Raw genomic sequence first — 27,807 nt, 5'->3', positions numbered from 1 at the left:
CGTTCTTCACAGGAGTGCCGGCGACGGAGAACTTGAACGAGATGCAGTGCATGTGGTTCCAGACAGAGGCGGCGGCGGCGTACCAGCGCACGCAGCAGTGGGGCGAAGCCCTGAAGAAGGCGCACGAGGTGGACCGGGTGAGTTCTGCTCCAACCCACTCTAAGCTACAAATTAATCCATCTTATTAGCACACCATTGTGGCGCAACCGCTCGTGCCACCAAAAAAAGGAGGATACCTAGTAGTTTGGTTGCTAAATAAATTTGTTACAGGTAACCAACAAAAGACAATGCCGGAAATTGGCGTCTTTTTTTTTTTCGCGCGGCCATCGACCAAACCATGTTTTTTGGATATAAAATAGTGTAATAAACCAAACTTACAGTTGGTTACTGTTGCAATTTCTTACAAAACTTGCGCGCTAAAAGCAAATCTAGTATGTAAATCATCAAACTTCTAACGCTCGTAACTCAGTTCAGACTGAGCTTAGAGGTATACATGTCATAGTAAGTTTAGTTTATTACACCATTTTGTAATCAAAAAACAAAGTTAGGTCGATGGCCGCGCGAAAAAAAAAAGACGCCACCTTCCATACAAAATCTGGCATTGCCATTTGGTAGCACTACGGTGGTGGGATAGGGGAGAAGATCATACCTAGTTCTCATATTGAAACTCCTTATATTACTCTTCGTTACTTCTCTTTTCTCATAGTGTGTGCAATTTGAGCATGTTTTTAAAAGTTGATTATTATTCCATATAATCTGCCCGTAATGTCACATTACATGCGCCTATACTACTCATATGGGACGCTGCGTGTTGTTAACATGTCAAGCGACATCTTAAGATATGAAATATTAATATCGCATGTACATATTTTTGTAAAGGAAATACACTGACGGTCTTATTCNATAATCACTGTTAAATGTTATTAATTTATCACTTTCACCGCGACTGTCGGTAATTATTCATAATAACCGGTTATTATTAATAATTTTCAATTTATCACATTAACCGTAACATAGCCATAAAAGTCGGCTCAAGCGTAACTACCTATTTTTTGAAGAAGTGACCCTGGATTCTTCTACAGACACATTTTTGGGGTAAAACCCTTTCCTTTAATGAAATGAAGTTTAGAACTAGGTTTTTAAATGGTGCTAATATTGGTGGGAAGTGGGGATGCATACGTTTGAAAGTGCTTATCGCGGGAGGGTCGATCTTTGTGATGACCAGTGTTATAGTTGCATCATGTCATCAGACCATCAGTGAAAAAAAAATCGCCTATTTTTTTGGCAATATTTCGACATTAACAGATATTTACTATATATCTATTTATTCGTCATTAGAGTGAATAGCCCAGAAAAATAAATTAGTTTTGAAAGGCCTTAATATGGCTTTTTTGTAACTTTTTGGACTTTAAATAAAAGCCGTCATTATTGTAAGCCATTTTATTGATATTTACCTCGAAGATTAATGTATTTCATTTTATTAATAGGAAATTGTAGTTTTTTTTAATATCCGGTATCCGGCCGGATAGTGAGTTACTATCCGGTATCCGGCCGGATAGTAAATTAGGGCCGGATATCCGGCCTACCGGATAGTTGCCGGATATCCGTTTCATCTCTAATGGAGACTAGTCCTTGTTTATCTAGCCAGGCGGACTTAGTAGCTACAGACAGGGCCTGTAGTACAGGCCCTACTAATCAAACCGAGCAGGCCATTATAAAATGGCCCACTGGGAATCGAACTCGGGATCGCCGAGTCTCTTTCCACCTCAGATTAAGGATCACGTGGCTTTCCACAGTAAAAATAGTTCTATGAGGTTCCATCCTATCAACTTTTTTTATCGCTAAGAATCAAGATTGTAAGCACTTATTTAATATTTGTAACAACAGCCTAGGCAAGTGGGAAAACTTTAGTTATAATTTCCTAAAGGCATTTTTGTACGACACGGAGCGATTAAAAAAAGATGCCGGGCGGCACGGCCAGCCAGCCAACCCTAAATATTGTGTGGATAAAGGGCCATTAGAGGGGCAGATCGTAACCCTGAGATGGAAGTTATTAATTTAAATAAAACAAGAATAATTATTACACAATATATTTCCTGTTCATACATCTAAGTACGTTTACAATCGATTCTGCTTTGTTGTAACAAATCCATAAATTACAAATAATGCAAATGAAACAACATGTCCATCTTGTTTACCAAAATAAGTAACGTTTTTTACTAAATAAATATTTACACAAAACTAACATTATTGATAGTTTGTCATTATGATATAGGTAATAATAATTAGGTGTGTATTATACAGTTACACAGTTTAAATCAGTACTTTTAAAAGCATAAAAAAAACATTGGTACCAAAATTTACTAATAAAGAAATCCTTTAAACATGTTTATAATTATGAAGGCATGATCTTGATGTTTATTAATTTGACTTATATAACATTATGCATAATCTACTTAACATTACTTATGAAACCAATATACCACTTAAACTAAATTAAAAAAAATACAAGATCATTTTGCCTTACCTAATTCAAAGCACAATATCCATAGTAACAATTAAATTATATTTTATCAAGTACCTGCTTAAGACGTAACATTATTTTATTTTTCACTTTGTAATGCTTTGTTGATTTGGTCTATCAACCTGATTATTCTTTTGTCTCTTCCTCTTCATCATCCCAATCACTGACTAAACTCTTAATTTTGTCATCTTTTTTTGAGTTGTCTTTAGCATCTGATTCCAGAGAGGTAATTTGCTCAGTGTGTGTATCTTTTGTATCAGTCCCGTTGGTGTCAATGAGGTCGCTTTCAACACTTTCCGTTGGTTTCTCATCATTGTTTACAATTGCTTCCTCTTGAGAGTCCTCCCAGTCATTTAAAAGTGACGATATTTTCTCTTGAGTAGCTTCTACATTTGCAGTCTCCAAAACCATTTCTGGTTCTTTTGTTTCAGTAGCAATAAATTCTTCTGTTGTAACCACTTTCTTGTCAGTGATTTGCTTTTGAACTTCTTTGTTAATATTTTCAATTGACTCCTCTAGCTCCGATTCTTCTGTGCCAGTTTCAGCAACAGAATTAGGGACATTATCATATTCATCTTCAGACCACTCAGATGTTAGGTTTTGGATTTGTTTTTTGGCTTCTACTGGTGCAATAATGCTTTTCACAGGCATTTCTTCTGCAACAGTATTTTCTTCTGAAGTGGGCACATCTTCCACAATATTTAGTGTATGTTCAATGCTGTCAGTGTTTTCAGTTTCTGGCACACTGTTGCATTCTTCAATTATTTCCTCACAGCTTTGTTCTTCTGTTGACATAGGAAGAGGATTCTGTTGTTCTTGAACAATATCGACATTTTCATAAGTATCATTGGGACATGTTATTTCATGTTCATTTCCCATTTCTGCTTCTTCAGTGATTGTGTGAACTTTATCTGACACAGATTCTATTTGAGTCATTTCAGAGGGATGAATATCCATTGCCGCAGTATTATCCAATTGATTTTCTTCAATTACTGATATAGGTTCTGGAATATCAGCAGGTACTGTTTCTAAATGTATGCTGTTTGGTTGTTCAACACTGTCCTGAATTTGTTCTGATACACCAACCATTTTATTAAGTTCTACTTCAGGCAGATCCGTTATACCAGTTTCGATATCTACTTGTGTCATATTGGTGGATACAGTTTCGTTAATATTCTGTAGTTCATTTTCTGATGCTACTTGTAAATGAGCCTGGTTTTCAACACTTTGGTGACTACTCTGTGGCCACGTTTCATCCATTTGAGTATCAATCACAGTAGTAGATACGACAGGAGTAGTTGTAGTTATTGTTTCAAAGTTTTGTGCCATAACGGCGGAAGACTGGACATACTGCGCACCTAATTCTTGTGACGTTATGATTTGGTATTGTTTATTGGGGTCATCATGTTCCATTGCGTGACTATAAACAACAACATATTTCGAATTATCAGCAGCAACTGCTTCGGACACATTCAAGGGATACTCATCTTGAATAATCATCATGTCATTAGATTGATTGTTGTCCAAATCTATGGTGGTAGCATTCAATGTAGGATTCTGAGCTGCAGTTAAAACAGTTAATGTTTTGTTTGGATCACCATCGTCGAATATAATGGAATGATTAGAAGCCATTAACGCCTTATACTCTTCCTCATTTGAAACTACAATTTGTATGGGTTGTGATATATTTGCAGATTTTTTAAGAACCATTTTAGATTGCTGAATAATCTCAGCCGGGTGGAGGTCTGTAAACTGCATGGATGTTGTTGGATTAACAGTATTCAAGTTTTCTATGTTCTGTTCAGGTTCCGTTTCTATGTAATCTGATAAAATGTACTCATTGGGCTTCATTGTTGACTTTCTGGCTATAATTTGGTTATCCTTCATTATGTACTCATTTTCATTTAAAACCATCACATTATCTGCAGGATTGGCAGGAGTTTCATCATCTTGAATGTATTCATTATTGTCATCAGACATATCATGAACTTTCTGACTTTGACTAGCCACAGGAGTGCTAAAGCCAGGATTGAGAATTTTTTGATTAGAAACAGAAATTTTAGCTTTTTTACCCTCATTTCTTTTTTGAACTTGATACCGCATTTCAGGATCTTCAAAATCTGTTTCAATTGGCAGTTCATATTTTATGGTAGTTCTGATTTCACTTGGTTTCTCATCTATGTTATCATCATCAGAATCTTCTATTATTCCATCTTTTAATGCCTGTTCTTTATGAGCAGTTTTTATGTGTGCAAAGTAGTTACTGTCCCTCATGAACACCTTCATGCAATAGTTGCATTGCGTATTCATCTTTTTATCTTGTTTGTGACCCGTTTTTTGTATATGCCAAATCAAGAGATTGGTTGAACTAAATGTCGCAAAGCATAGAGAGCAGCGTATTGGCTTGCGCTCATCAGTGTGCGTCAGTTTATGCTTTACTAGAAAACCTTCAGTGAGTGCAATATAGTCACACATATTGCACTTGGGGAAGTGATAGTGCGGAGGTGGAGGGACGCCATGTTTGGTGTATATGTGGTGAAGCAAATAATTACGCTTGTGGGACTTAAGTCCACAATACTCACAAATAGTGGACACCGCTTTTTCTTGATGAACTTCAACTAAATGTCTTCTGAAGTTATAATATGAGGTGAAGTTTAATGCCCTGCCAGGTGTGCCACATATGAGACAAATCCATGGGCCTTTGATATTCTCAGCCCCCATAGCTATTAATTTTGCAGCTTCTTTAGAATCAAGTACATCTGTTTCATATGTATAACAAACTTCTTGCTTGAGTTTCACATCTTTTTCTTCTGGTGGATTGGGTATTGGACGTGGCTTTTTAGTCTTGGTAGGTGTATTAAGAATCTTTAATTTAATGTTTTTGTTGCTTTTTACCAAATGTGGATATTTCTTGAGGACTTCACTAATAATTTTGGCATGATCTAAATTACCAGCTAATTTATCTTTAGATTCTATGGTGACTTTTGTGCCTTCATTGTTGTCTAAGATTTGATCAAACAGTTGATTTGTATCTTTTGGAGGATCATCCTTCACACTCAAAAAAGCAGAGCTGTATACATCATCATAGGAGATAGATTGATTGACACTGTCATCAAAAATGTTATCGTTTTTGGAAATTTTCTTGCATTCAACAATATCAACGGTTGAGCCAGCGTAGGCCCGTTTGGAGCTAGTTGGTTCGTTAAACAAGTTACTTTTCTTAGCAGAATATTGTTTTGTTGTTTCTGGATGAACCATGAGAGGTTGGGAAGTATATGAAATGTTAGAGAATGAATTATCAAAAACATTGTCAGTGTCTAGTTCTTCTGGCAATTCATATCTGGTAGGACGAGGATCACCCAACACCAATTTTTTATTATAAAGTGATGAATCCAATGGTAATGGCGATGGAGCACGATGATCTTTTCTCTGAGCTGTTTTGTTTATTGGTTGATGGTATTTCTTTTCTCTGTATACAACGCTATTGTCATTATTAGTAATAACTTTTCTAGGTGTTGACTTATTTACTTGTAATTTATCAACTTCCATGGCTTTAGTAACAGATTTGCTACTTTCAAATGCTTTTGTATAAGATCTCTTTGCTGATGATGAAGAAAATGATGGGGAATGTATTTGTTTTGTAATTTCACTGGATTTAGAATGTTTGGACTTGAATGACATTCCTTTGCCTCGGTGGGCTTCCAAAAGTTTGCTTAGAACGGGCATATTCATAACCAATGATGTTTGATATAGCTTATCCAATGCTTCCATCCTGAATTCCAACTGACCTGTGTACATGAAGTTGACAATGGGAACCACGACGTCCGCTTGCAAGTCGTCCGGCATCACCAAACAATCTTCGTACATCTCGCATGTTCGCTCCAATATCTCGAAGTACTCGGTACAAGCGTTGAGGACCAATCGGTGCACCTTCAGCTGGGCATTATCTTGGAACTGCAGCGTCAGATCACAGTAATCGGTGCGGTTGAAAAAGTGCTTCAATCTCTGGAGGAAATATATCCCCCAGTTGTCCACTTTCACTTGCTTCACGTCCGACATTGTGAATGCAATTTAGATCATAATTTGCACATATCTTCGTAACTGAACGGCACTACCTGAAAAAACACATAATATTTAATTTACTTATCATTTTTACTACGAAAAACAGTTAGAAAATGTAAACGATCGATGAGTGACACTCGACATTTTTGGTTAGTAGAGATTGTAGATTCACAACGCGTTTGCAAAAACACTTTTTTCGGATATTACAACTATAAAATGAATATCTTGAATTTTCCGCCATCGTAGGTACGTGTTTATTTTCAGGAACTTACCAATAAAAGTACCTACTAACACTGATATTTTATTTTAGTTGCTCTCAACGAGACACAAATTGCATCAAATTCCAATGAAACCTGTAGTTGACACTAGTCGCAAGATGGCGGTGTTGCGGTGGTTCATTGGCGTGCTCCATTTTGGAACGTTGGAACTTGGAACGACGCTTTGGCTTGCTTTGAGGTCGATGGCTTTTGTATTTGACGAGTCAATACCATGACTTTTAATTCCAAATTAATTAATGGAGGCTTTAAAATTTTGTTAAATATGTATAGGCAAATCTTGATAAATTTTATAAGTTTTGACATATAAATAGATTTCTTTACAGTAGTGAAATAGATTCTTAACACTACTATTTCGCCTAGTGATGGTGCTGACATCTACCTCAAATGGGATAGAAGTTAGTATTGATTGGGTGCGTTCTCTTGGTTCTTGTAAATGTGTAGGACAAGCAAAGGTGACTCATCACGTCATGCAAACGGTAATAGTACCGTTCTATTAATACAAAATAGCTATTAAAAGACAGTAGATGGCACTGTTTGCACTTAAAAGTTGAAAACTTTTACGGTCTTATTCATAATCATTTTTCACATTTTATCAAATGCTTATTAGAGGTTTATAAAACGTTTGATAAAAATTGTTATTCATAATCGTCATTTAGCGCTAAAATCCTCTTTTATCTGTGTGATAAGTTATCGAGAGCTCGGGCCTTGTTTAAAGCTCTAATAAACCTATTTTAACCTAACTTTTATAAATGTCATTTCATATGAATGTCACTTCGTTGGTTTATTTATTCAAAATATCCTTGCTGTGATCCTTGCTTGTGAAAATGAATGCTATAAATGCAATTGTGCATTTAGCCAATAATGCCGACCCAGCGCGACGTAGAAAGCTCTACCGCCAACGAAGCAACCCATTCGATTTGCGGGACCTAAATTTTAAAATAAAATATAGGTTCAATAAGGACACAGTGCGCACCATCATAGATTTGGTGGAAGATGATCTGGTTCAGAGCGCTAGAGGTGGTGGCACGTGTCCTGAACTGCAAGTTTTAGTGGCCATAAGATGTTGGGGACGTCGTGAGGTAAGCACAAAAAAGTGTTTTATTTTATCCCTTTGTCGTGGCTGCTATAATTATTTTCATACATTTTCAGGTACAAGATGATGCTGGTGACCTCCATGGCCTAAGTCAGCCGACAGTGAGCCGGATATGCGCCAGAGTCGCGCATGCAATCGCGAATAAGGCAAATTCCTTCATCAAAATGCCTATCACTATGTAAATACGTTTATTCAAGTCGTTATCTTTAAGTTTAAAAATTTATTTAAAAGTTTTTTTGTTTGTTTGTAAATGTATGTTTATTATCGTAATTTTTCAATTAATTTGGCCTTGTGTTCTTTGGAAAACAAGTGATTCAATTGGAGCTCCAGATATTTATGGTTATTAATCCTTAAAGTACACGCGACTTTATGACTTTTGTTCCTTTAGTAAATTACTAAGTTATAATTATCCTACTAATATTATAAATGCGAAAGTTTGTGTGGATGTCTGGATGTTTGTTACTCTTTCACGCAAAAACTACTGAACGGATTTTGTTGAAACTACAGTATTATTGATTATAACCCAGACACATTATAACATTAATAAAAACCCGTGTTTTTATTAAATTTCAACCGATTTCAACAGTTTTAATTAATAGACTCGAGACCCGAGAAAACTCGAGACTTTGGCCTCGAGAATTCCCGAAACTCGAGAAAAAAAATAAGTCGAGAAATCAGAAACCCTACAAATTCATAATATTTTTCAGAACAACATATGGAGCAGGTCCCTGTAACTCCGCAACTTTCGACGGAGAACAGTGTTCACGACAACCGACCTTCATTGTTGAGGCGTAGGTCGCAGTTGATACTACAAAAGAAGAACGGTCATCTGTGACCCAGGCCCGACAGAAACGAGACATACCTCAGTTTTTTTGTCATGTCTTAATTAGTTAAATTATATATTTTTTATATTCGAAATCTATGTATAACACCAAAATATTGCCCTTTGTTTTTGTTTAGGCGTTATACAAAAACTAATACAAAATGCCTATTTATCACCAAAATTGGTAAATGTGTGTACCTAAATGTCTATTACAGCTGCTATGGAATGTATCTAGGGACCTGGAGATACAGCCGGATTATACAGGGTGGAAAAAATAATAAGTTACAAAATCCAAAAATTCAATGTTACCAGCTTACATTAATCTGTACCCTATCAATGGTACCATTTGAAAGAGCTCGTGAAGCACTTTCAGAATCAGTAACTAGTTTTTCGATATCTTGTATAGTTTAGAAATAATCGAGTGAGATCACTTATCGTTCCATATGTGTGACCACCCTGTATAATCCGGTTGTATCTCCAGGTCACCTAAATACATTCCATAGCAGCTGTAATTGACATTTAGGTACATACATTTACCAATTTAGGTGGTATATAAGCATTTTGTATTAGTTTTTGTATAACGCCTAAACAAAAACAAAGGGTACCTAATATTTTGGTGTTATACATAGATTTCGAATATAAAAAATATATAATTTAACTAATTAAGACATGACAAAAAAACTGAGGTATGTCTCGTTTCTGTCGGGTCTGGGTTTTTTTTGTATGGGGCGTGACCGTTCTTCTTTTATAAATCAACATTTTTGAATGGTACTAAAATACATTTTGATAAATTCCAACGATTTACTTTTATGTAATGTCATTTGAGTTCATGAAAATGTTGTATTTTAATTTTTCAGATACTGTTCCTGGCATCTTAATGAAAATAAAAAGAATATTTGATTGAAAAATACCTGTATTTCAATTTTCAGTCCAATTTGTTACTATCACAAAAACAAAACCTGTAGTTCTCTTTAAAAAAGCAATTATTCTGCAAAAATTCAAAACAAATTACTTTATATCACTAATTTAAGTACAATTAGTTTCAACAAACTTACTTATTAAAAATCACAGTTCAATTCTTTAAAACAAAGAAATTGCTTAAGTATAAACGTTTCTATTCGGAGGTTATCAACCTTCTACATTTAAAACAAAATAACCATAATTTACACTATTATTATAAAGGCGAATGTTTGTGACTAGGCATATGTGTATTTACTTTATATCACTAATTTAAGTACAATTATTAAACTTACTTACTAAAAATCACAGTTCAATTCTTATAAACAAATAAATTGCTAAAACAGATAGATTATATAGTCTCGAATAACATATAGGCTTCTTTTTATCCTGGAAAAATGCACAGATCCTGTAGGTTACAGAAATAGTAGTCTACGCAGGCGGAGTCGTGGGCAACAGCTAGTTAATAGTAATCTCAAACTCTTATTAAGTTATGACTAGTAAACATATTCATAGCCGTCTAAATATATTGCAGAAACACAATCAAAATGCGGATTGGAACTGCATAAAATACAACTCCATTGCGATTTTAACTGGGTAATGGAGCGGTTCATACCAGCGCACATTGAATTAAACCTGAAAAAGAAATGACAGGATTTTGAATTACAGGTAAAGGCAAAATTTTATATTGAAGGCAGAAATCAAAAGATGTACCAACGTTGTTTGTAAATCAGCCCAAGCCGCAACCTTCCGTTTATTCGTGTTAGTGTCTGTATTTTTATTTTCGATTGCATTTACTCTTTCTTTCACCAACTCTTTCAGCAAATACTGAAAAGCAAACACTAGGCGTCAAACATAAATAAAACCATGCTACAAAAATTAGTAGGCACTTTATCAGGCTAAAAATAAGTACTACCTTATCTTCCTCCAACCAGTTTTCTGATCGTTGCCTTTTAGGCGGTCTGTTCTCCTTCGTCATGGACATAATTAGTATCCGATGTAACTAGCCGGGTCGTCGTAAGAGCTTATTGCAGAGTACAGGGTAAGAGGTACAGAATCCAGAACATACAATCCCAAGTTTTATAAAAGTTTGATAAAACTTGGGAGTTGATCGAAAAAACCGAAAACTTTATTAAATTTTCGTGCCAAATGTCAATGTCAGTAAGTAAAACGTCACAGCTGCCAATTTTTTGTTTTTTTTTCTGCGATTTGTCTATGATTTTACATGGTCCATCAAGTTAAATCACCAAAAAAGCTGTTTTCGTTCATTCTTTTTGTATAGTCTGTGGAAAGAAAATATTAAACTCTGTTTTAGCTATCAAAGGTTTATAAACGATTATGAATAACGTTTTTTATCAGAGGTTTATAAGAGTGTTTTAAGCCTATCAAACGTTTTAGCTAATGTAGGTTTTAAACCTATATTAGCATTTTATTATGAATAAGACCGTGAGTGATTTGATAAAAACAATCATTTTTAAAAGTAACTGCTGAAATATCAGTTATCTTACACAATAGTGTCACAATTTGACTACAATATCGGCTCATTTTCATGTTCATAATAACTTAATAACCATTGCTTCTTGCAGCATTTCTCCGAGATAATGGAGGACCAGTTCGACTTCCACTCGTACTGTATGCGGAAAATGACGCTGCGCTCGTACGTGGGTCTCCTCCGGCTAGAAGACGTGCTGCGGTCACATCCCTTCTACTTCAGGTAAGAACCGCATCTAAATCGGTCCATTCGCTTGACAGCTATGTCACAGATAAACGCACATAATGGCATGTCTAAAGGCGGAAGTCTGCAGTACAGCTTATGACCGCAGTTTGTGGAGGAACAATATTTATGTGGTCGCGATCCTCATCAGTGAGGGACCGAGGAAGAAGAAGGCATGTCTAACTTATAACCCCTCTTTTTGGGTCGTGGGTTGAAATCAAGTGTTTCAATAGATAAATCTATCATTTGTCTGATTGTCAGGTTGTTATACACAAAAGTAGCAACATGCTAATAACGAAATAAAACATATAAAAAAATGTGACAGTCTCTGACCAAATTAAGGCGCGCGGACGCACAGGGTGACATACTAACCAATCACAGAGCTCTATTCAACGCTGTACGTTCGATTTGCTGCTTCAATTAAGCAAGCTTTGTGAATACTGGCGTAAGTTCCTCTCACTTTCCTATGGTGCCAACTGTTGAGCACAATAAACTATAGCACTCATTGTAAGTAGGGGTGTTATGGATATGTAGTTTCGGTTATGGATACGGTTACGGATATAGGAATAATATTATACCGGTTACGGTTACGGATATTTTTTTTATTTCGGATATCCGAAAGTTTCGGTTACGGTTACGGATATCCATAACATCCCTGATTGTAAGGAACGCGATATATTGTTGTCTCTTTCCCGGCAGGTGCGCACGAGTGGCCATTCAAGTGTACTTGCGGCTCTACGCGCAGCCGCTACAGGACGCGCCGCAGACCACAGAGCCGGATACAGGTCAGTGGAACTTTAGCACTTAAATGTCTTTGCGATAGAGCCTGTATTGCAACAAAAATGTACAGTCTGATGACAATGTGCTGTTGACTGTGACATTATAAAAAAAAAAAAAATCTTTGGACACTTTTCACACAGCGCCAGCTAGCCCCAAAGTAAGCAACTTAATGCTTGTGTTATGGGTGCTAGCTTAACGGATATACTACTTATATACTTTTTTTTTTAAATACACACACCGGCAGATTTAGAGGAACGGAAAAAAAAGCATCAATATCATCATTATTTTAGGAAAAAAATGCCTAATTATGATATTATTTTTTAATTTAATACTAAATATGAAAAAACTAATTGCCAACAGTATATTTTTTTAATTATTTTGTTTAAATTACCCCATCAACAGTTTCGTTGAGTGTTTTGAATTGAATGAAGCTTTTGCTAATTTGGATTTCTTTTACGTGAAAGATGTTTTTTTTCTGAGAATTTTGTTGTGTAAGCATTCAGTTACTTATAAGGGTTTATTATGCCCAGCTTAGCACCGTCAGAAATCATTAAGGCAGATGATATGAGAAGTAACGGCCATGCATACAAATCGGCTGCCGTAAGACGTCGTTGATCAGTATCGACCACCCATGGCAGTAACCAACGGTACAGATTGATCATTTCTGTCGTTAGGAGGAGGGTTCAAGTCAGAAAAAGGCGTACTTCGCGACGGGATGACCGTTTTTTACAACTTCGAGTTTTCAGAAAGTCGCGGTTACCTGCTGTTCAAGCCAGAAATAACCTTAAAGACACTCGAGGAGTAAGAGTGACTGAGCCCACAGTTCACAGGAGATTTACTGAAGTTGGTATAGGGTCGTGCATACCCGAGAAAGCTCCAACTTGTGACACAGCACCGAAAAAACATATTGAACTTTTCACGTGAATATCGTGATTGGGTCTTGAACGACTGGAGGCATGATCTCTTCACTTATGAGTGCAGAGTTCTCTTAAACCAGATCGATGGAAGATAGCGAATATGGAGACACAAAGAGAACGTAACATTTAGTCTTCATTTTGAAAATATCGTGGTTTATGGAGGTAGCTTAATTCTGGTGTGGGGAAGGATTTGTTTGGGAGCTCGCACGGAGTTAGTGGTGGGTGATGGAGGAAATACGACTTCTGAATGGTACACTAGGAACATTTTAGAAGAACATGATGTGCCATTTACTCCATTTATTGTGGACTCCTTTAGTTTAATTCACGATAATGTTCGTTTTCACAGTGCTCGCTCAGTACAGGCACATCTAAACCATTTGGATATACCCATGATGCAGTGGCTGGCAAGATCCCTAGACAAGAATCCTATAGAGCATGTCTTGGACTTTCTTAAAAGATGTGTTAAACTCAGAATACCACCGGTGGTGTTGAGAAACGCGTTACTAGAGGAATGGCAGACATTGCCCCAAAATACCCTTCATAACATTAACTGCAGCATGCTCAGATGAATGGAAACCATCATCAGAGCAAGAGGGGGAAATACCCATCATTAATTAATTCATTTGGTTAGTGATAAGCTACCCTAATTTTTAATCTGGCCACAATTTCTAATTTTTGTTCAAAACTGAAAAATTGAAATTTCGTTTCGATGATTTTTTATTAAATAAAAACGACTAAATATTTAAAAAATCTATGTTATTTTATTTTATTTTAATTATCTCTTTATTTTGTATAATAAATATTTCATAGATCGGTAGTAATTTTCCTTATTTTCATTCTTTTTTTTGCGTTCCGCTAAATCTGCCGGTGTGTGTACATACATATTATACATAGTAACACCCAGACCCGTCACAGAAATTAAAATTCACCATTTCAATTTCTGCTCGGCCGGGAATCGAACCCGGGACCTCTCGGCATAGTAGTCCGTTCTGAACAACTACACCAAACGGCCGACCAAAATTATATTATTTTATGGCGCAAATACACTGCGGATAATTTACCGAGACGAAGCGCTAGATCGCACACCGAAGTATAGGCGACGCACGGACGGGGGAAGTAGAAAGTAACCGAGATGGTGTTCACACTATTACGTTTCCCTCATAGTGTACTTGTGCCATTAGACTTTTTTTTCTGTGCCTTTTCCCATTTCATTTGGAGTTGGCTCTCTTCATTCTAAGGTGTTAGCTGTCTAGGGTTGTCTGGTCGTAGATTATATCATAGTGAAACTAAAACAGTATAGACGATAGCACATCAAGCGGTTTTGTATCGTATCTCGTGGAAATAAGGTCTATTGCCCTTAAAATGTGTGGCCGCATGTAACCTTGTTTGAGTGAAATTCAGACTTATTATTTTTTTTTATTATTATTTTTATTATTGATTGAGATATTGTAATTATTTACGTGCGCTTTATGTATAAGAAATATTTACATAATAAGTAAAAGACGCAATCTAGCGGAACTTTTTAAAGTTATTTTTCAACCGTCCGAACTGGCCACCATACAAAGTGTCATGAAAGCGTAAACTATTTTAATATCGCTGGCGATTTTTCATATTTAGTCCCAAGTATTTAGCAAAAAAACATCTGTCATTTCACTTATTATCCCTATTTAGTTCTGTGAACTTTATCTTTGGATTTAGTATAGCCTCGGTTAATTTGAGTAAAATGCATTTTCTTGTTGAATCATAGTCAAATCAAATTGCGTTAAGTTACGTCCATACTATAGCACCGTATTTAACAGAACAGAATTCGGCTTTTAAATGAGTCCAATTGATCAGCCTCTATTTCGAACATAATGGCTGTGCCGTGTTAGCACGTGTTCTTGACTTTAAAAACTTCATTTGTTTTAAGAATTAATGTCAGTGTCACCCGTTACGCCCTCAATTTCATTTCCTTGTCAATCGTGTAAGCTTGCATTTGCATTGTCACCTTGTTTTGTGCGGACCGTGACACTTGTGACCGCAGGTTCTCGCCGCAAATAGACTATTGAACCAGAGCGGGGACAAAACTACTGTTTGGTTAACTGGATATGATCTAATCTTTCATAAGGTGTTAGAAAATTACTATTTGCAATTCTATTTTGGGGTGCTAAGGACTAAAAAATAAAAATGAACGCAATAAATTGTTTAAAATTTTATTTTACATTTCTTTGTTTAATAAAATACAAAATCACAATGATTAATTTGTTATGAATAACAATATAGTAACACAAGTTACTGTATTCATTACAACAATGCTCACAATCATTTCACATACATATATCACATCACATCATCCCTGAGAGTTCATCGAGAATACTGACAAATAAATTAACTATAATTATGCATGCACCACAGTCTCTTAAAAAATAATTTAATAAATAATTCATCGATCGCAGAGCGTCCATTTTTGTATATCAACAAACTCGCTAACAACTAAATTAGAAAAGTTGCGTTTTTAAATATTATGGCAATGCGGGCGACCCGCTAGTCTTTCGTAATTCATTACACTACTTAGGACACTTAGAACATCACATTTGCGCTTTATTTACACGGGGCGTCGCGTGCGCGGCGTCGACAGTTCAGACTAGAGCTTTGGTTTCACCGGCCGTAGCCGGGCGGCCGCTGGCGCTCGCGCGCCGCCTGGGCCTGCGCCGCCTGCGGCGTCACGAAGTACACGTGCGCGCCCTCGCCCGGCAGCCGGTACGATACGAACGAGCCCGGCCGGCCCTCGCCCGCCGCGTTCGCGCTCCCGATCCACTCCGCGTCCGGGTTCACCGGCGGCAGAGGCCGCTTGTAATTCACCAGCGTGTCACCCGCCAGCGACGGCCCGTTCAAATCGTACTGCTCTCCCGCAAACTGCGGCCGCTGCGCCTGCTTCCTGTACTGCGCCGGCCGGCCCGGGTTCGGGATCGGGATGAACTCGCTGTCCGGGTTGATCGGCGGCCGCGGCAGCCGGTCGTTCACCGCCGTGTCGTGAAGCAGCGACGGCGGGTTCGGCCGCTCCAGCTGCCTCTGGTTCTGATGCTGGATCGGAACCGGAACGGGCTCGCTGTCGGGGTTGATAGGCGGTCGCGGCAGGCGGTCGTTGACCAGGGTGTCTCTGTCCAGCGACGGAGGGTTCTCCTGCCTCCTCGCGTCTTCGATGATCTCGTATGCGTACTGCAGATTGATGTTGTTGTCGATGGGAGTCTTCACTGTTTCCAGGGGCGCCGTAACGGCCAAACCGTTTACGTCGTGTGTGTTGTCCTCTATCTTCTTACCGAATATGTCGAATGAGTTCTTTGTGATGTCGTCGAGGTACCTTTCGTCTTGTTTAGTGTAGTACCCGTGGCTGATTGGGTTCGGGGTCGTGTTCGGGTACCTGTTCACTTGATGCACCGCGGGCTTCTCGCTTTGGATGGGTATGAGATTCCTGTTTCCTTTCGGCCGGACACCTTTGCTAATCGAAGCGTCGTCGTAGTCCTCGTCGCGTATTTTCTTCGGGTAGAATCTAGTCGATGTGGGTGTTTCGGTCGTGACCTGCACGTTTTCGATCAAGTACTGCTGATAACCAGGCTGAATCGAAGGGGTTATTGCGTTGAAATCGTTCCCCAGATTGAATGGCTTGCTGTAGCTCACCATTGGCCGGAAAGGTTCCGGATCCAGCTTCGGTGCACGGAATGATATTTGCTCAGGCCTAGGCTTGGACTGGTAGCTGAACTGGTAGACCGGTCGCGATGTGATAGCTTTGGGCTTGTGTGCGTGCGGTCTATGCGAGTAAGAATTTGGCCTCTTTGTAGTGAACAGCTCAATCGTCTGTTGAATGTCAGCAATTTGCTGGTAGAACGTTTCTGGTCGTTGTTTCGGTTGCTGAACATAAACAGGTTGCGGTCTCGGCCTTTGGATACTAAAGTACTCCTGAGTCAAAGTGCGTGGACCTTGTTTCTGTGGCCATAAGAACAACGCATCCGCTTGATCTATTGATCCATAAGCGACGTCTACATTCGGTGCGAAACCAGACTGAGGATTTATGTTCTGCTGCTGAGAGTATTGTGGGCGGCTTGAGGGCACAGTTTTGTAATAGTTGCGGCCATCGAAGTAAGTCGCAGGAGTAGGTGACGACTTCGGTTGCTCGTCGTAGAAGTAGAAAGAAGCAAGAGCGTTGTCATTTGGTTTTCCTCGATACACTGGTTGTAGTTTTGTTGTGGGTATGTTATTTTGAGCATTTGAATAATACGCTCTCAATGGCACTGGAGTTGAGGTTACTACATCATCGATAACATTTGGTGTTTTATCAGGTACGTCGTACAAGATGTAAGGATTTTCCGATGTTGTCGGTGTTTTCGGTGTATATTCAGGCTCTGGGTAATCATAGATGACAGACACGGAAATTGGTTTTGATGTGACCTTTGTCCTCGTTTTGTAAACTGGTTTTTCCGTTTTTGGTCTTGTTGTGATATCATCGGGAAGATTATGTACGCGAACTGGGTTTCTGGATGGTATGCGCTGTGGTTTTCGTACATTTGTGGTTACAATTTCAACTGGTGGCGGGGTTGTAATCGTTGTAGGTGTTTCGGTGGTTCGAGGATATTCGGTAGTAGTTGTCGGTCTCTTCATGTATTTGCGGTAAGACGATGTCGTCGTTTTCACGGTTGGCTTATGCCTTGTATATGTCGGGACCGTTGTTGGTCTCGTCGTCGTTCTAACAGTCTCTGTGGTTGTTTTCTCTTCCATCGGAGCAAAGAAATCTGGTGGCGGCGGCAGTATTATTCCTGGCACAAGAGGTCCTGCTGGCACGCTGTTATTGTAGTCCGCGCGGTAGGAAAAATTGTATGGCGGCGGATAGTAGATCGAAGGGTCGTCTTCGTCGTACAGGTCGGTCTGGTTGCTGGGTGGTGGTAGAAACGCTGCGCCCGGTGGAAAGCCTTCTGGAAAAGAGCCGTTCATGGATCCAGGGAAGGGGAATGGCCCTTCGCTCGCATTCCCGGGTAGGAATGGGAACGGAGGAATTGGCAACGGCGCTCCCCCGGAAGTAGCGTTTCCCTGATAGTCACCCGGGGCGTAGGGCGCTCCCGGCGCGAAGGGGAATGGCGCAAAAGGTAGAGGGCCTTCGCCCTCTCCCGTAGGGAAGGGTGGGAATAGGGCCGCAGGGACACTGCCGTTTGGCGTGAGGAAGACGAGCGGTCCGTTGTCGGCGAGTCGTACTGGAAAGGGCGGTGGCACTCTAGGTTTCTGCGGTAACTTTACTTGCCTTCTAGGCGCCTCGTAATCGTCGATGGGTGGCCACGGCCTGTCGCTCTCCTTCGTCCGCTCGGGGAAGGAGCCTCCTTTAAGAACCAGTAAATGGTCTTCGGCGAGCCATATTTCGTCTTTTTTCAAACCCCCAAGGGTCTGAAGGTTATCTTTATTTTTAGTTTCCGAGTTCGGCTCGTAGCTGACGATGCCTGGTCGTTCAGGCTTCTTGGAGAATATCTCATCCTGTATCAGGCCGTACTTTCCCTCAGCCACTTGGTCGGAGAGCGTTTTCCTTTCTTCGTCGTCCTCCTTCTTGACCGCCTCCTTCCCTTCGCCCGCGCTCGACATGAGCATGCCATCGTCCCAGATGCCCTGGTTCCAGCCTACGGTGCCGCCCGACTGGTCCGGCGCGAGCACGCCATTGAACTTGCCGCTCGACGGCTTCTCTTCGAAATCGATCGAGTTTTTCGCGGTCCCGTACTCTTTTTCGGGCTTAATTTTCATGTGTCCGCCGATGAGACGCTTGATCGTGCGCTGGGACTCAGCGGGGTCAGAGTCCGGCGCGCCGAGGCTGCGCTGGTCGCGCACGAACGAGTCAGGCGGCAGCACGTAGGTGGGCACGAGCACGCTGGCGCGCGCCTTGCACGCGACGGCCAGCGCCAGCACCAGCGCCAACGCCGCCCCTCTCACCATCTGAAAGTTTAGAAAACAAACTATTATTAATTATTTCATTTGCCGAACGATCAGCACACATGTTGTCGGAACACTTATCTAAGTAGGGCCGTCTTTGTTACTGAAACTCGCGCGGGCGGCATGAGCGAAGTGAAAGGTCCGCGGAGACAAAAGCGGCGGGCAGTAATTCTGGCACTGGCGAGCCGCGCGCCACCACCCGCCTTTTATCAAGTTTTACTGCGCGACCACCTCCGACCCGATGGCATTGAGAATCAACCGTTTAATTGGAAATTGAATGGCGAATAATGCCAGCGACACAGGAAGGCCGCGAAGCCTAAATACGAAAAAATCGAGCTGTCATGCCGAATTTAAAAATTAAGTCTCATTCCGCTAGAATGTTCATCGGGCTTGATTGCAGCGACTAATGAAATGTATTTGGAAATGATTATATTTTTCAGTTTCAATCAGCACGAGGCGACGCAACGTAATCTTCCGCGCGGAGTCACGAAACAACGTTCTTATTATAAACGGTTATTGAGCGTGCATAATCGCGTCTGTATACAATGTTGTCGAGTTTAGGTGTCGCAAGCTTGTAGGTGGGATGTGACAAACCTGCCGTGTGAAATTGAATTGACGTTATAAATTATGATTACGGCTAAATAGGTCATCTACAACAGCCGTAGGAAAGCGCTGCGAAACCGTCTAACTAACGAAACGCAAACAACCACAATGGTTGTTGCAGAACATTAGGGCAGTGAAGGCAAAGTCACCGGTGTCCGCTGGGCGTGCCAGGGCTCCGTGAAAGGCACGGTCACCTAACTAGTTCGATTTGCTTTCGATAAGCCTCGCCGAGCTTTGTAATTGGGCTCAACTATGCACCGAAAGTGTACCGACCCGGGCGCTGCGCACGCGCCGCTCTGCACTCCAGCGACGTTTTAATTGGCCGCTGTCACGTTGACCGACTCCGATTGCCAATAGCTCGTAAACGTTAGTTTCGTCCACTACAGTTACAGTTGTCGGGGGAGGCAGATCTCTTTGTCACGTGCTCCATAATGAATGACCTTGATTTAGTTAATAAACGTTTGTGTACAGCGTCGCGGGCGGTGCGTTGCGCAACTGTTGCGAAACGCCCACCAGTTGTTTGCTTTTCCAAACCATTAACAGTTTATTCTACAATATATCAATACCCCGTTGCATTATTTTGCAATGCTCGCCCGCACCGCTCGAACCTTAAGATCGGCGCTAATCGACATTTGCGCATCCTCTCATTCTCCAGTTAGTACTAGTTAGCCTTCGTAAAAATTGTGTCGCGATTGTCTCGATCCGACAACGTTATAAAGTCGCCAGCATTGTTTTTGTAATTATCCGACATGAGCGATTGAAACTAAGACAAGACAGCGACCTTGCAGCGGCAAGGTGCCCGATTTTTTTGCGGTCAGTACAAAACGTGAAGTGATTAACAAACCACTGGTTTGCTGGGAGTGTCGCGGTCTCGCTTACAACAATGCTGGCCGCGATTCAAAAATACGATAAAACAAAATTCATTCATCTAACAACGTGGGCTAATGTAAACGATGGAACATAAGTTTTAACATATCGAAAGGTTATGTATCCTAAATGTCAAATATTCCGCAAGTGACATCATCTGCCCTTCAGTATGCGCAGCCATTTGCACTCTCAATCTTCCTTTTAACTTAACTACAGTTGAAGCTTTCTTTTGGCTTCGTTAAAACAGTGTTGGGAAACATTCAAGTGATGCATTGTTGACGATTTGTATTCAATGCTCGTTCGGCGAGTGACTTTCCATCGGCCTTTGTCTGCCAACAAATTCAAGCACCAGGATATGCTCGTTTCATTGAGTTTCACGCTTTCCAAAAAACAGTGGTCACAAAGAGTTAACAGAGCAATCAAATCGAAAGAAAATATATGCTTTGCACATAGAAATTAAGCATTTCGCTATTTTACTGTAACCAATATGTTTCTAGTATTCGTCAACAAACGAGAGCTAGATAATTATCGTAACTGCACAAAACGGGGCCTATGCAGCTAGCAAGTAATTGCATGCATTGATCTCCTTGAGTTTGCGGAACGACGGAAACCTAGCTATGTATATTTATTACGGCCTACCGCTAGTTATAACCTGTGGCAAGCGTTTGTTGGCCACTCCTTAATGCCGGGGCGCACTTGTCCGCCAGACATAAACGACAAACTTGCGCAATCAATAAGAATGAGTTCAGCCGATAATCAATAAATACTAACCCTACGCTGCATGCCAATGTGACCTCTATATTCGACAGCGTAAGACTAAAAACACGTGTGTTATTAGGCTAGTTAGTTTGTCGCCATATTCGTGGTCTTTCGCAAGTGTAACGAATCGCCAAGTGTGGCATTGGAACCCCCAAGCGTTACAAATTGTACCATTATGCTCCGTCCTTACATGGCGAGTATATTAAAAGTGTAATACGACTATCATCGCATAACGGGCGCGTGCCACGAACATTTGTTATATTAAAAAGCCTTAGAACCGCAGCGGAGGTAACCAGATCGAATGGTAATAGAGTTTGCGCGCACGCATCATTAGCACCATTAGGGCTGAGGCGTGACTAGCTTATTTGTCATCATGTCTAGTTTTATGTGTATTGTTTTTGAATGGCATGCCTATGTTAATTGCAAAATTAAATTATTTAAAGTATTTCACGTCATTGCAAAACAGTTATGAACTTTGATGTCTTAAGATTAAAATTGCGAGTTGATAACCCTGCAGATGCATTCGGCGCGTGCCGTCCTGATTGATGTACGACCTCAATGCTATTTATCTGTATCGTGCGTACCCAACTTTTGTTTAAACCCAAAATTAATGGTCCCACATTGTTTCTGTTCCAAGTTTATTGTTATTCTTAAATCGATCAACATTTCGCAACTAACCCTGTTATTAATGATCACAGCTGTTATGAATAAACGTTAATGAAATGATCGCCTAGAGCTAGTAGAATGGATTGATCAGAAAATTACATGCGACTTAATGTATCGGTTACGAGGAATGTTGTATCGGAAAATGGTTGGTAAGACGTCTAGGATGCATCTACGTAAAAGGTTAGACGCTATAAATGTCGAGTTGATGCCATTTGTGCTATAGAATCTCAGAATTGCTAATAGTGTCATGGTTTGGTGCATACGTTAGCTCGAGGCCAAGGCGACCCCATCCCAGCACTGCAGGTTGCTGCAACCAGTTTAAGGTCTGTAGGGTCATCGTCTAGTTGCGTTATGTCATCAATGCAGTTCTCTCGCGAGCCTCCATAGTCTAAAGCGGCCTTGCATGTTAATGTGGGAAATCTTTTATAACGTCTACAACTTGTTAGCTCTAATTTGTATTATCAGATTTAAAATATACGAATGTTTTAGTAATTTTACGCTTTGTTATTATCTCTCATTAGACTGCAGTTGCAATAATGTAACGTACGATTTCGCAAAGATGCTTAATCTTTTTAACTGATTGCGGAATGGAGGGTAATGTTTTCAGAGTCTATGGCTGTTATTGTTTAAACGTTTTTAGTTGTTTAGATCAGTCTTCCTCTTACATTTTCTTTAAAAATGTTCTCTCCGTTTTTTTCTAACAATATCTGGTAGATAATAGTATTGTTACTGGTATTCTAAGGTCACCTCGTAAAAATCGATCTGATTCCTCGAGTCGTGACTGGCTGCGGTCGTGGCTGCGCACGCGCCGTCTCGGGGCCGCTCGAGAAATATTTTCAACTATTCCCTCTACGCCACTGTCATATGCTCCATTGTTGTCGGCACCGTGATTTATAAGGCATAACACCGTATCGTACCAATTCCAAGGCAAATTGAGCAAGCTTTGCTGTCTTGTTTGGTGATACAAGCTAAGTCGAACTATGGAAACACCTTACAAAACACAAAAAAATCTCACCCTTGAAACCTTTACAACCTTCTGGCCAATTAGTAAACATTTCCGCGTGTTGATCTCAAATTTTATCACACACATTTTATCTGTGATACAAATATTTCATAAAAAGTCGTTACTGTCTGCGTAAGTGCAGCTTAATATGGAATTTAACGGCCCTTAAGATAAAGGAAGTGGTCTAGTTATTACTAGAGCAAGCCATAAAAGCAGTTTCGACGTAAATGGCACACAACCGAGCCGGTTGATACCTTCGAACCGTTCTCAAGATTCTAAAAATGCAGATGCGTTTTTTGTTAAAGACATGCCGCGTGATACGCTTTGTTATGAGCGCGCTTTCGTTTCTTTGTCAGTTTACAACTTTCTTGTTTCTTTGTTTCGTAATTTCACAAACTGGTCCTATCCAGTGTTATTGTAGCCACGTAATCTTCCGTGTAATGGCCGCTGTTAGTTCTCATGTCATCTGTTCGTAATTGCTATTACCGCATCTTGAAATTTTACTTTTCGCATGACATTTTTCGTGCGTACGTGTCGCTGTGTGTTTGTTAACATTTTGAACTCGTACGTTGCGTTCTGGTGTAACGAATGCGACGTGTTTTGGATAGCTGTAATTAACCTTTTCTTTCTTTTGTTCCAGGTAAGATACTTGTAAGTGACTAGCTAACTGGGCGAGGCCCGAACCGAAAGGTTTTCGATCGGATCGCGGCGGTGGGCGGTGCGCTCCCGATGAGGTAAACATCAATTAGCTGATTTTAGATAGATAATCGTCGCTATTAGTTAGTTCTGTATTGTTTAATATGAACGTGTCTTGTGCAACGAGTTTCAAAATTTTTCCGCTGTTCTGGTGTTACCTTTTGGTGGTTTTCGGAGCGTGGCGGATAATAGGCAACCTTAGATTGCGCCCGAGTCCTTCGCTCGGAGTCGTGCGAGGAAAAGCTGCATATTTTAATAGCGCATTTTGTAATTTTTGGGCAATTACCCTAACGGTCGTTTAGATATCTGATCATTGCTCGAAGCAATTATATTCAAGGTGAAATAATATTCGCTAAATGAGTGCACACGTCGTTAGTTTGCGACAAAGGGTGGTTATTATCGTCGGTCGCGGTGATTAGCGCCGGGAGATGCGCGCGCGACTGTTCGCAGCGATCGTCTATTGTTTAGCTTCGGCGTGACAGTTGCCACACGCCAAAACATAACTGTCATTACAATTGTTCGCGGCTCTCTACGTTTATCTAGGAATAGTCGAGATCTCTATTAATCTTAGTGCTAGCTAGTGCCTACTCCTTTTTGCTATTCCTCGGCCAGCACGAGCCGGATACGGTTTTTTGTCGACGGACGCTGTGACCGCTGACGTAAGCCCGTGTTTATCATCGTCGCATGTAAATCATCTTGATTTCAAAGATAAATGGAGTGAATGTTTTCAAACAATTTACACGACTACCGTCAACGCGTGCTGCTGAGTGATGCCGCTATAAAATAAGCCATATTTGTTGACTTCAGAGTTGGAGTTGGACAACTATTCTGATATTACGATATTATTTGACAAGTAATTTATCAGATACGCAAGCTCGGAATTAATTTTAGCTTTCCTCCTTTTAGTATTGTGATTCACGATAAGTGGACAGTTGAGCATCGTTATGGCGAGGGTTATAGAAGGTGAGCAGCATTCGTGGCGCGGTGTGTCATAGTGTGTTTATAGTGAATTCGATTATACTCGTAGCTGCATCGATGCCTTTTTTATTTCAAATTCATTGTTCATTACGATTATCGCGATCGCGAGCCTTGATCTTTGATGCCTGTCAATAAAACAAGCATCAAGTTGAATTTATTTAACATGCTCAATTCAACTACATACAATCGTAAACTCGATACTATGTATGTTAAAAGCTTATCGCAATAAACATTTGATATTGTTCTCTGTATTGAATTAGCAATGAGATTTAATTTTGAGATCAGTTTTTAACGTCAATAAACAACAAAAAGATAATAATTGTAGCAGGATTTACGTCATCGTATTATTTTTTTAGAATCAAATTCAAATCATTTGCATAACGTGTGTGAATCTAAAACTAAATGACACATCATTACCGTTTGCTTATTCAAATCGGAATGCTAATGATGTTTCCCTCTAGATCAAAGGTTAAGAGATCACGTTTGATAATAATTTCACGGGCAGACATTATTTATCACGGACTCCATCAACACAATGGTGGTGATAACATTTTTTACTGCCGTCTGGTTTTACTCACGGATATACAAAAAATACCATCAAATTTATTTGCCACATCCGTGTTTTATAATTGCTGGTTGTTTTCTCACGACTTATGAAAAACCGAAGTACAGTCGCCGTCAAATAGTTCGTGACACCCGAGGCCAAATAAGTAGTTGATAACTCTAATAAAAACTCATAAAATTAATTTATTTTTGCAAGTAGGCTTTTAAGCACTTTTACACGTCCCAGTGTATTAACCCTACCACTGCTTCGGGACAATAATGGGCCAGTGCTGAGAAGAAGCAGCGCAAGAAACTCAGTCACACAACCTTTGGCTACGTTAGGTGTTACGAATTATTCGACGCTGACTCTACACCGTCATTGACTGTTTGTTGAACTCGCGAAAGCTTAGAAGTCTAGAGCACACAGGAACTAACGAGATGATTGCCAGTGCATGTTTACAGTGTTATGTCACGTTGGACTTACGAAGGCTCCACCAACGGCTTCTATTCCGAACCAGAGACTATCGGAAGGGGGCAATTTATGGTCTTACATGACGCAATATGCAGCACCAATAACTGCGGATATCATTTCCCGCTGACACTTTATTCTAGACTCTGATGGGTCTGGCTTTCTCTTGAGAATTAATTTGCTATGACTGCCTATTAACGGTGGCACTGCATGAGTAAAATCTGTACCTATTTAATGAATATTTTACAAAGATATTTCACTATTTGAAAGGTATATTATTCTTGATAAACACATACTGTTGTTGTGTAAATTTACAAGGGCGAAGCCGTGGGCAGAAGCTAGTTAAGCATAAATACAAAGCCGCAACGGCGGTGTTTAAAGTAACAAAATTATTAGCTTCTGATGTCCTTGCTGAGTCAGTGTTTAACAATTCATTCAAATGTAAATTCTCGTTTTTCCCATAATTCACTTGTAAGATTACGTAGTTTCTAAGTACTAATTAAAAAGTCAATCGTTCGTACGTGATATAATCGGAGTAGAGCCGGCTCGGTCAACGGAATTCGCATCGGTCACGTAATTTGTTGACAGAATGTATTAATTAACATGTCATCCACGTACGTCTGCGTTTGTTGTTCCGTTATCCGAGTGACATGGTCGAATATTTTTAATAGATTACGCACATGATCGGTATTTTTAACACTACCGTATAGGATTTACGGTTTTCCCCGAAGATCACACGTTTGAAGGAATCACTGTATCATGAGAACAATTACAAATAATACCTGCGATGACTAATGCCTCAAAACGCGGTGTTGCAATTCAATTAGGAAGGGAATTGTTAGACTCTACATAGAGCGTGCCTAATTCTGATCGAGACCATGTTATGTTATACTTTGTTCTAGAATTGTTATGATTGTTGACACCAACGCGATATTACTTACGTGCTTCTACTATTTTGAGCAATAAAATTGGGATTTGAACTGGTTTTATCGTTCGTATGTTACTTAACCAATTTTTATTGTTTTTGTGTCGTATTTACCTATATTATAATACGCGTTAGTTGTGAAAAAGACTACTAATGAATAGGAAGCTGACTTGTTATAATGTAATTAATTTTCTTCCGTCTGTTAATAAATACAAAGTAAAGTTTTTGTCCCGATTTCTCTTGTTATTGTTGCTAGAGGCTGTTGCGTTATTTTCTAGTGCCGAGATACATGCGGTTAGCTTTTACCGATTAGCATGAATGAGATGTCACCGTCTTATTTCAACGCTATTACTAACGCCTATTCGTTCATTCATAAAAACCTACGCGAGGTTTTCGGAAACATAAAAATAATACGTCTGAGCAATTACGCGTGGGCTTGTAATAGTGCAATTATTACTGTTAATCAAAACAATTGATGTTTGTTTTTGCCAAATGTTCTGAGAATTATAAAGTAAAATTTAATTGTATTTTGTTGTGTTTAAACAGCGATTCAAGGAATGGAAATTGTAAAGGCACAGCTGAAACTTTTGTTATCGTGTTCTCACAGGTGTTTCTGCGCGTCATTGAGTTTCGCGTCGAAGGCTGGTCTCTGTGAAACTTTGAGTCTAATATTGTGTCGCGACTCGAGCTGCATTGTTTCTGGAGTCGCGTAGGCATTGTGCCGCGTGAGATCTGGGTCGGGGACCGCGGGATGCATGATTGGCGTCGCACCATGTAAGACTAGAATCACGCACATAATTCTAAAACACTCTTACATTTTCGGTTAAACGGCTGAGGCTGCGGCTGTAAACACTTCGTAGACACTCTTCAGTCGCACATCACACGTCGTGCTGGTTATGCTTCCGAGTCACTTCACTTGAGTTTTGTCACTGTTCGATCACTGGCACATAGTGGGGACCGTTCGTGGCGTGGCTTGGAGTCGTAATGGTGGTTCCCGAGGGTCACCGCGCCGGTCAGTGGTGGGGTGCACGTGTGATCGGCAGGTCGCGCGGCGCATGAGTGGCGGCGGTGGTAGGGGGAGCCGGTGTAAATACGCCGGCGTAGCGCGTGCGCGCCGCCCACGCACACCGCTCTGCGCCCGCGCACACATGCGTACTAAGCGGCGTAGATACACAGCGTGACGTGCGACAACCGATGCTCGATTAAA

At 40.1% G+C, this 27,807-nt stretch overlaps 3 protein-coding genes and 1 long non-coding RNA gene across 6 annotated transcripts; 1 reads left to right on the top strand and 3 right to left on the bottom strand.

The window, feature by feature from the left end:
• Positions 1-17: 17 nt before the first annotated feature.
• On the top strand, positions 18-24,988 carry LOC114362190 (N-alpha-acetyltransferase 15, NatA auxiliary subunit-like). Of its 2 annotated transcripts, none has more exons than XM_028317487.1 (4): positions 18-137; positions 11,324-11,451; positions 12,151-12,236; positions 23,630-24,988. In XM_028317487.1, the coding sequence occupies exons 1-4, from the start codon at positions 42-44 to the stop codon at positions 23,650-23,652; spliced, it is 333 nt and encodes a 110-aa protein (XP_028173288.1). In that variant the 5' UTR covers positions 18-41; the 3' UTR covers positions 23,653-24,988. The 2 variants fall into 2 exon arrangements, with proteins under 2 accessions (XP_028173288.1, XP_028173289.1); XM_028317488.1 differs by having other exon boundaries at positions 24,592-24,614.
• Positions 2,146-7,019, bottom strand: Cp190 (centrosome-associated zinc finger protein Cp190). 2 transcript variants are annotated; one of them, XM_028317484.1, is made up of 2 exons: positions 6,859-7,019; positions 2,146-6,639 (listed from the first exon to the last, which is right to left on the bottom strand). In XM_028317484.1, the coding sequence occupies exon 2, from the start codon at positions 6,581-6,583 to the stop codon at positions 2,651-2,653; it is 3,933 nt and encodes a 1,310-aa protein (XP_028173285.1). In that variant the 5' UTR covers positions 6,584-6,639; positions 6,859-7,019; the 3' UTR covers positions 2,146-2,650. The 2 variants fall into 2 exon arrangements, with proteins under 2 accessions (XP_028173285.1, XP_028173286.1); XM_028317485.1 differs by lacking the exon at positions 6,859-7,019 and adding an exon at positions 6,729-6,839.
• LOC114362191 (uncharacterized) lies at positions 10,318-11,098 on the bottom strand. The gene is made up of 2 exons (XR_003656659.1): positions 10,654-11,098; positions 10,318-10,579 (listed from the first exon to the last, which is right to left on the bottom strand). It is a non-coding gene; the product is annotated as an uncharacterized LOC114362191 (long non-coding RNA).
• On the bottom strand, positions 15,367-27,807 carry LOC114362189 (uncharacterized). Its single transcript, XM_028317486.1, has 2 exons — positions 27,416-27,807; positions 15,367-19,094 (listed from the first exon to the last, which is right to left on the bottom strand). Exon 2 carries the CDS (start codon positions 19,092-19,094, stop codon positions 15,786-15,788), a length of 3,309 nt encoding a protein of 1,102 aa, XP_028173287.1. The 5' UTR covers positions 27,416-27,807; the 3' UTR covers positions 15,367-15,785.

This window comes from Ostrinia furnacalis, unplaced genomic scaffold (genome assembly GCF_004193835.3).
Source record: "Ostrinia furnacalis isolate ACB-3 unplaced genomic scaffold, ASM419383v2 OfSCF6279, whole genome shotgun sequence".
Classification (NCBI taxonomy): domain Eukaryota; kingdom Metazoa; phylum Arthropoda; class Insecta; order Lepidoptera; family Crambidae; genus Ostrinia; species Ostrinia furnacalis.
The sequence above is the reverse complement of the archived record's forward strand: the minus strand, read 5'-3'. Positions and strand labels throughout refer to the sequence as shown.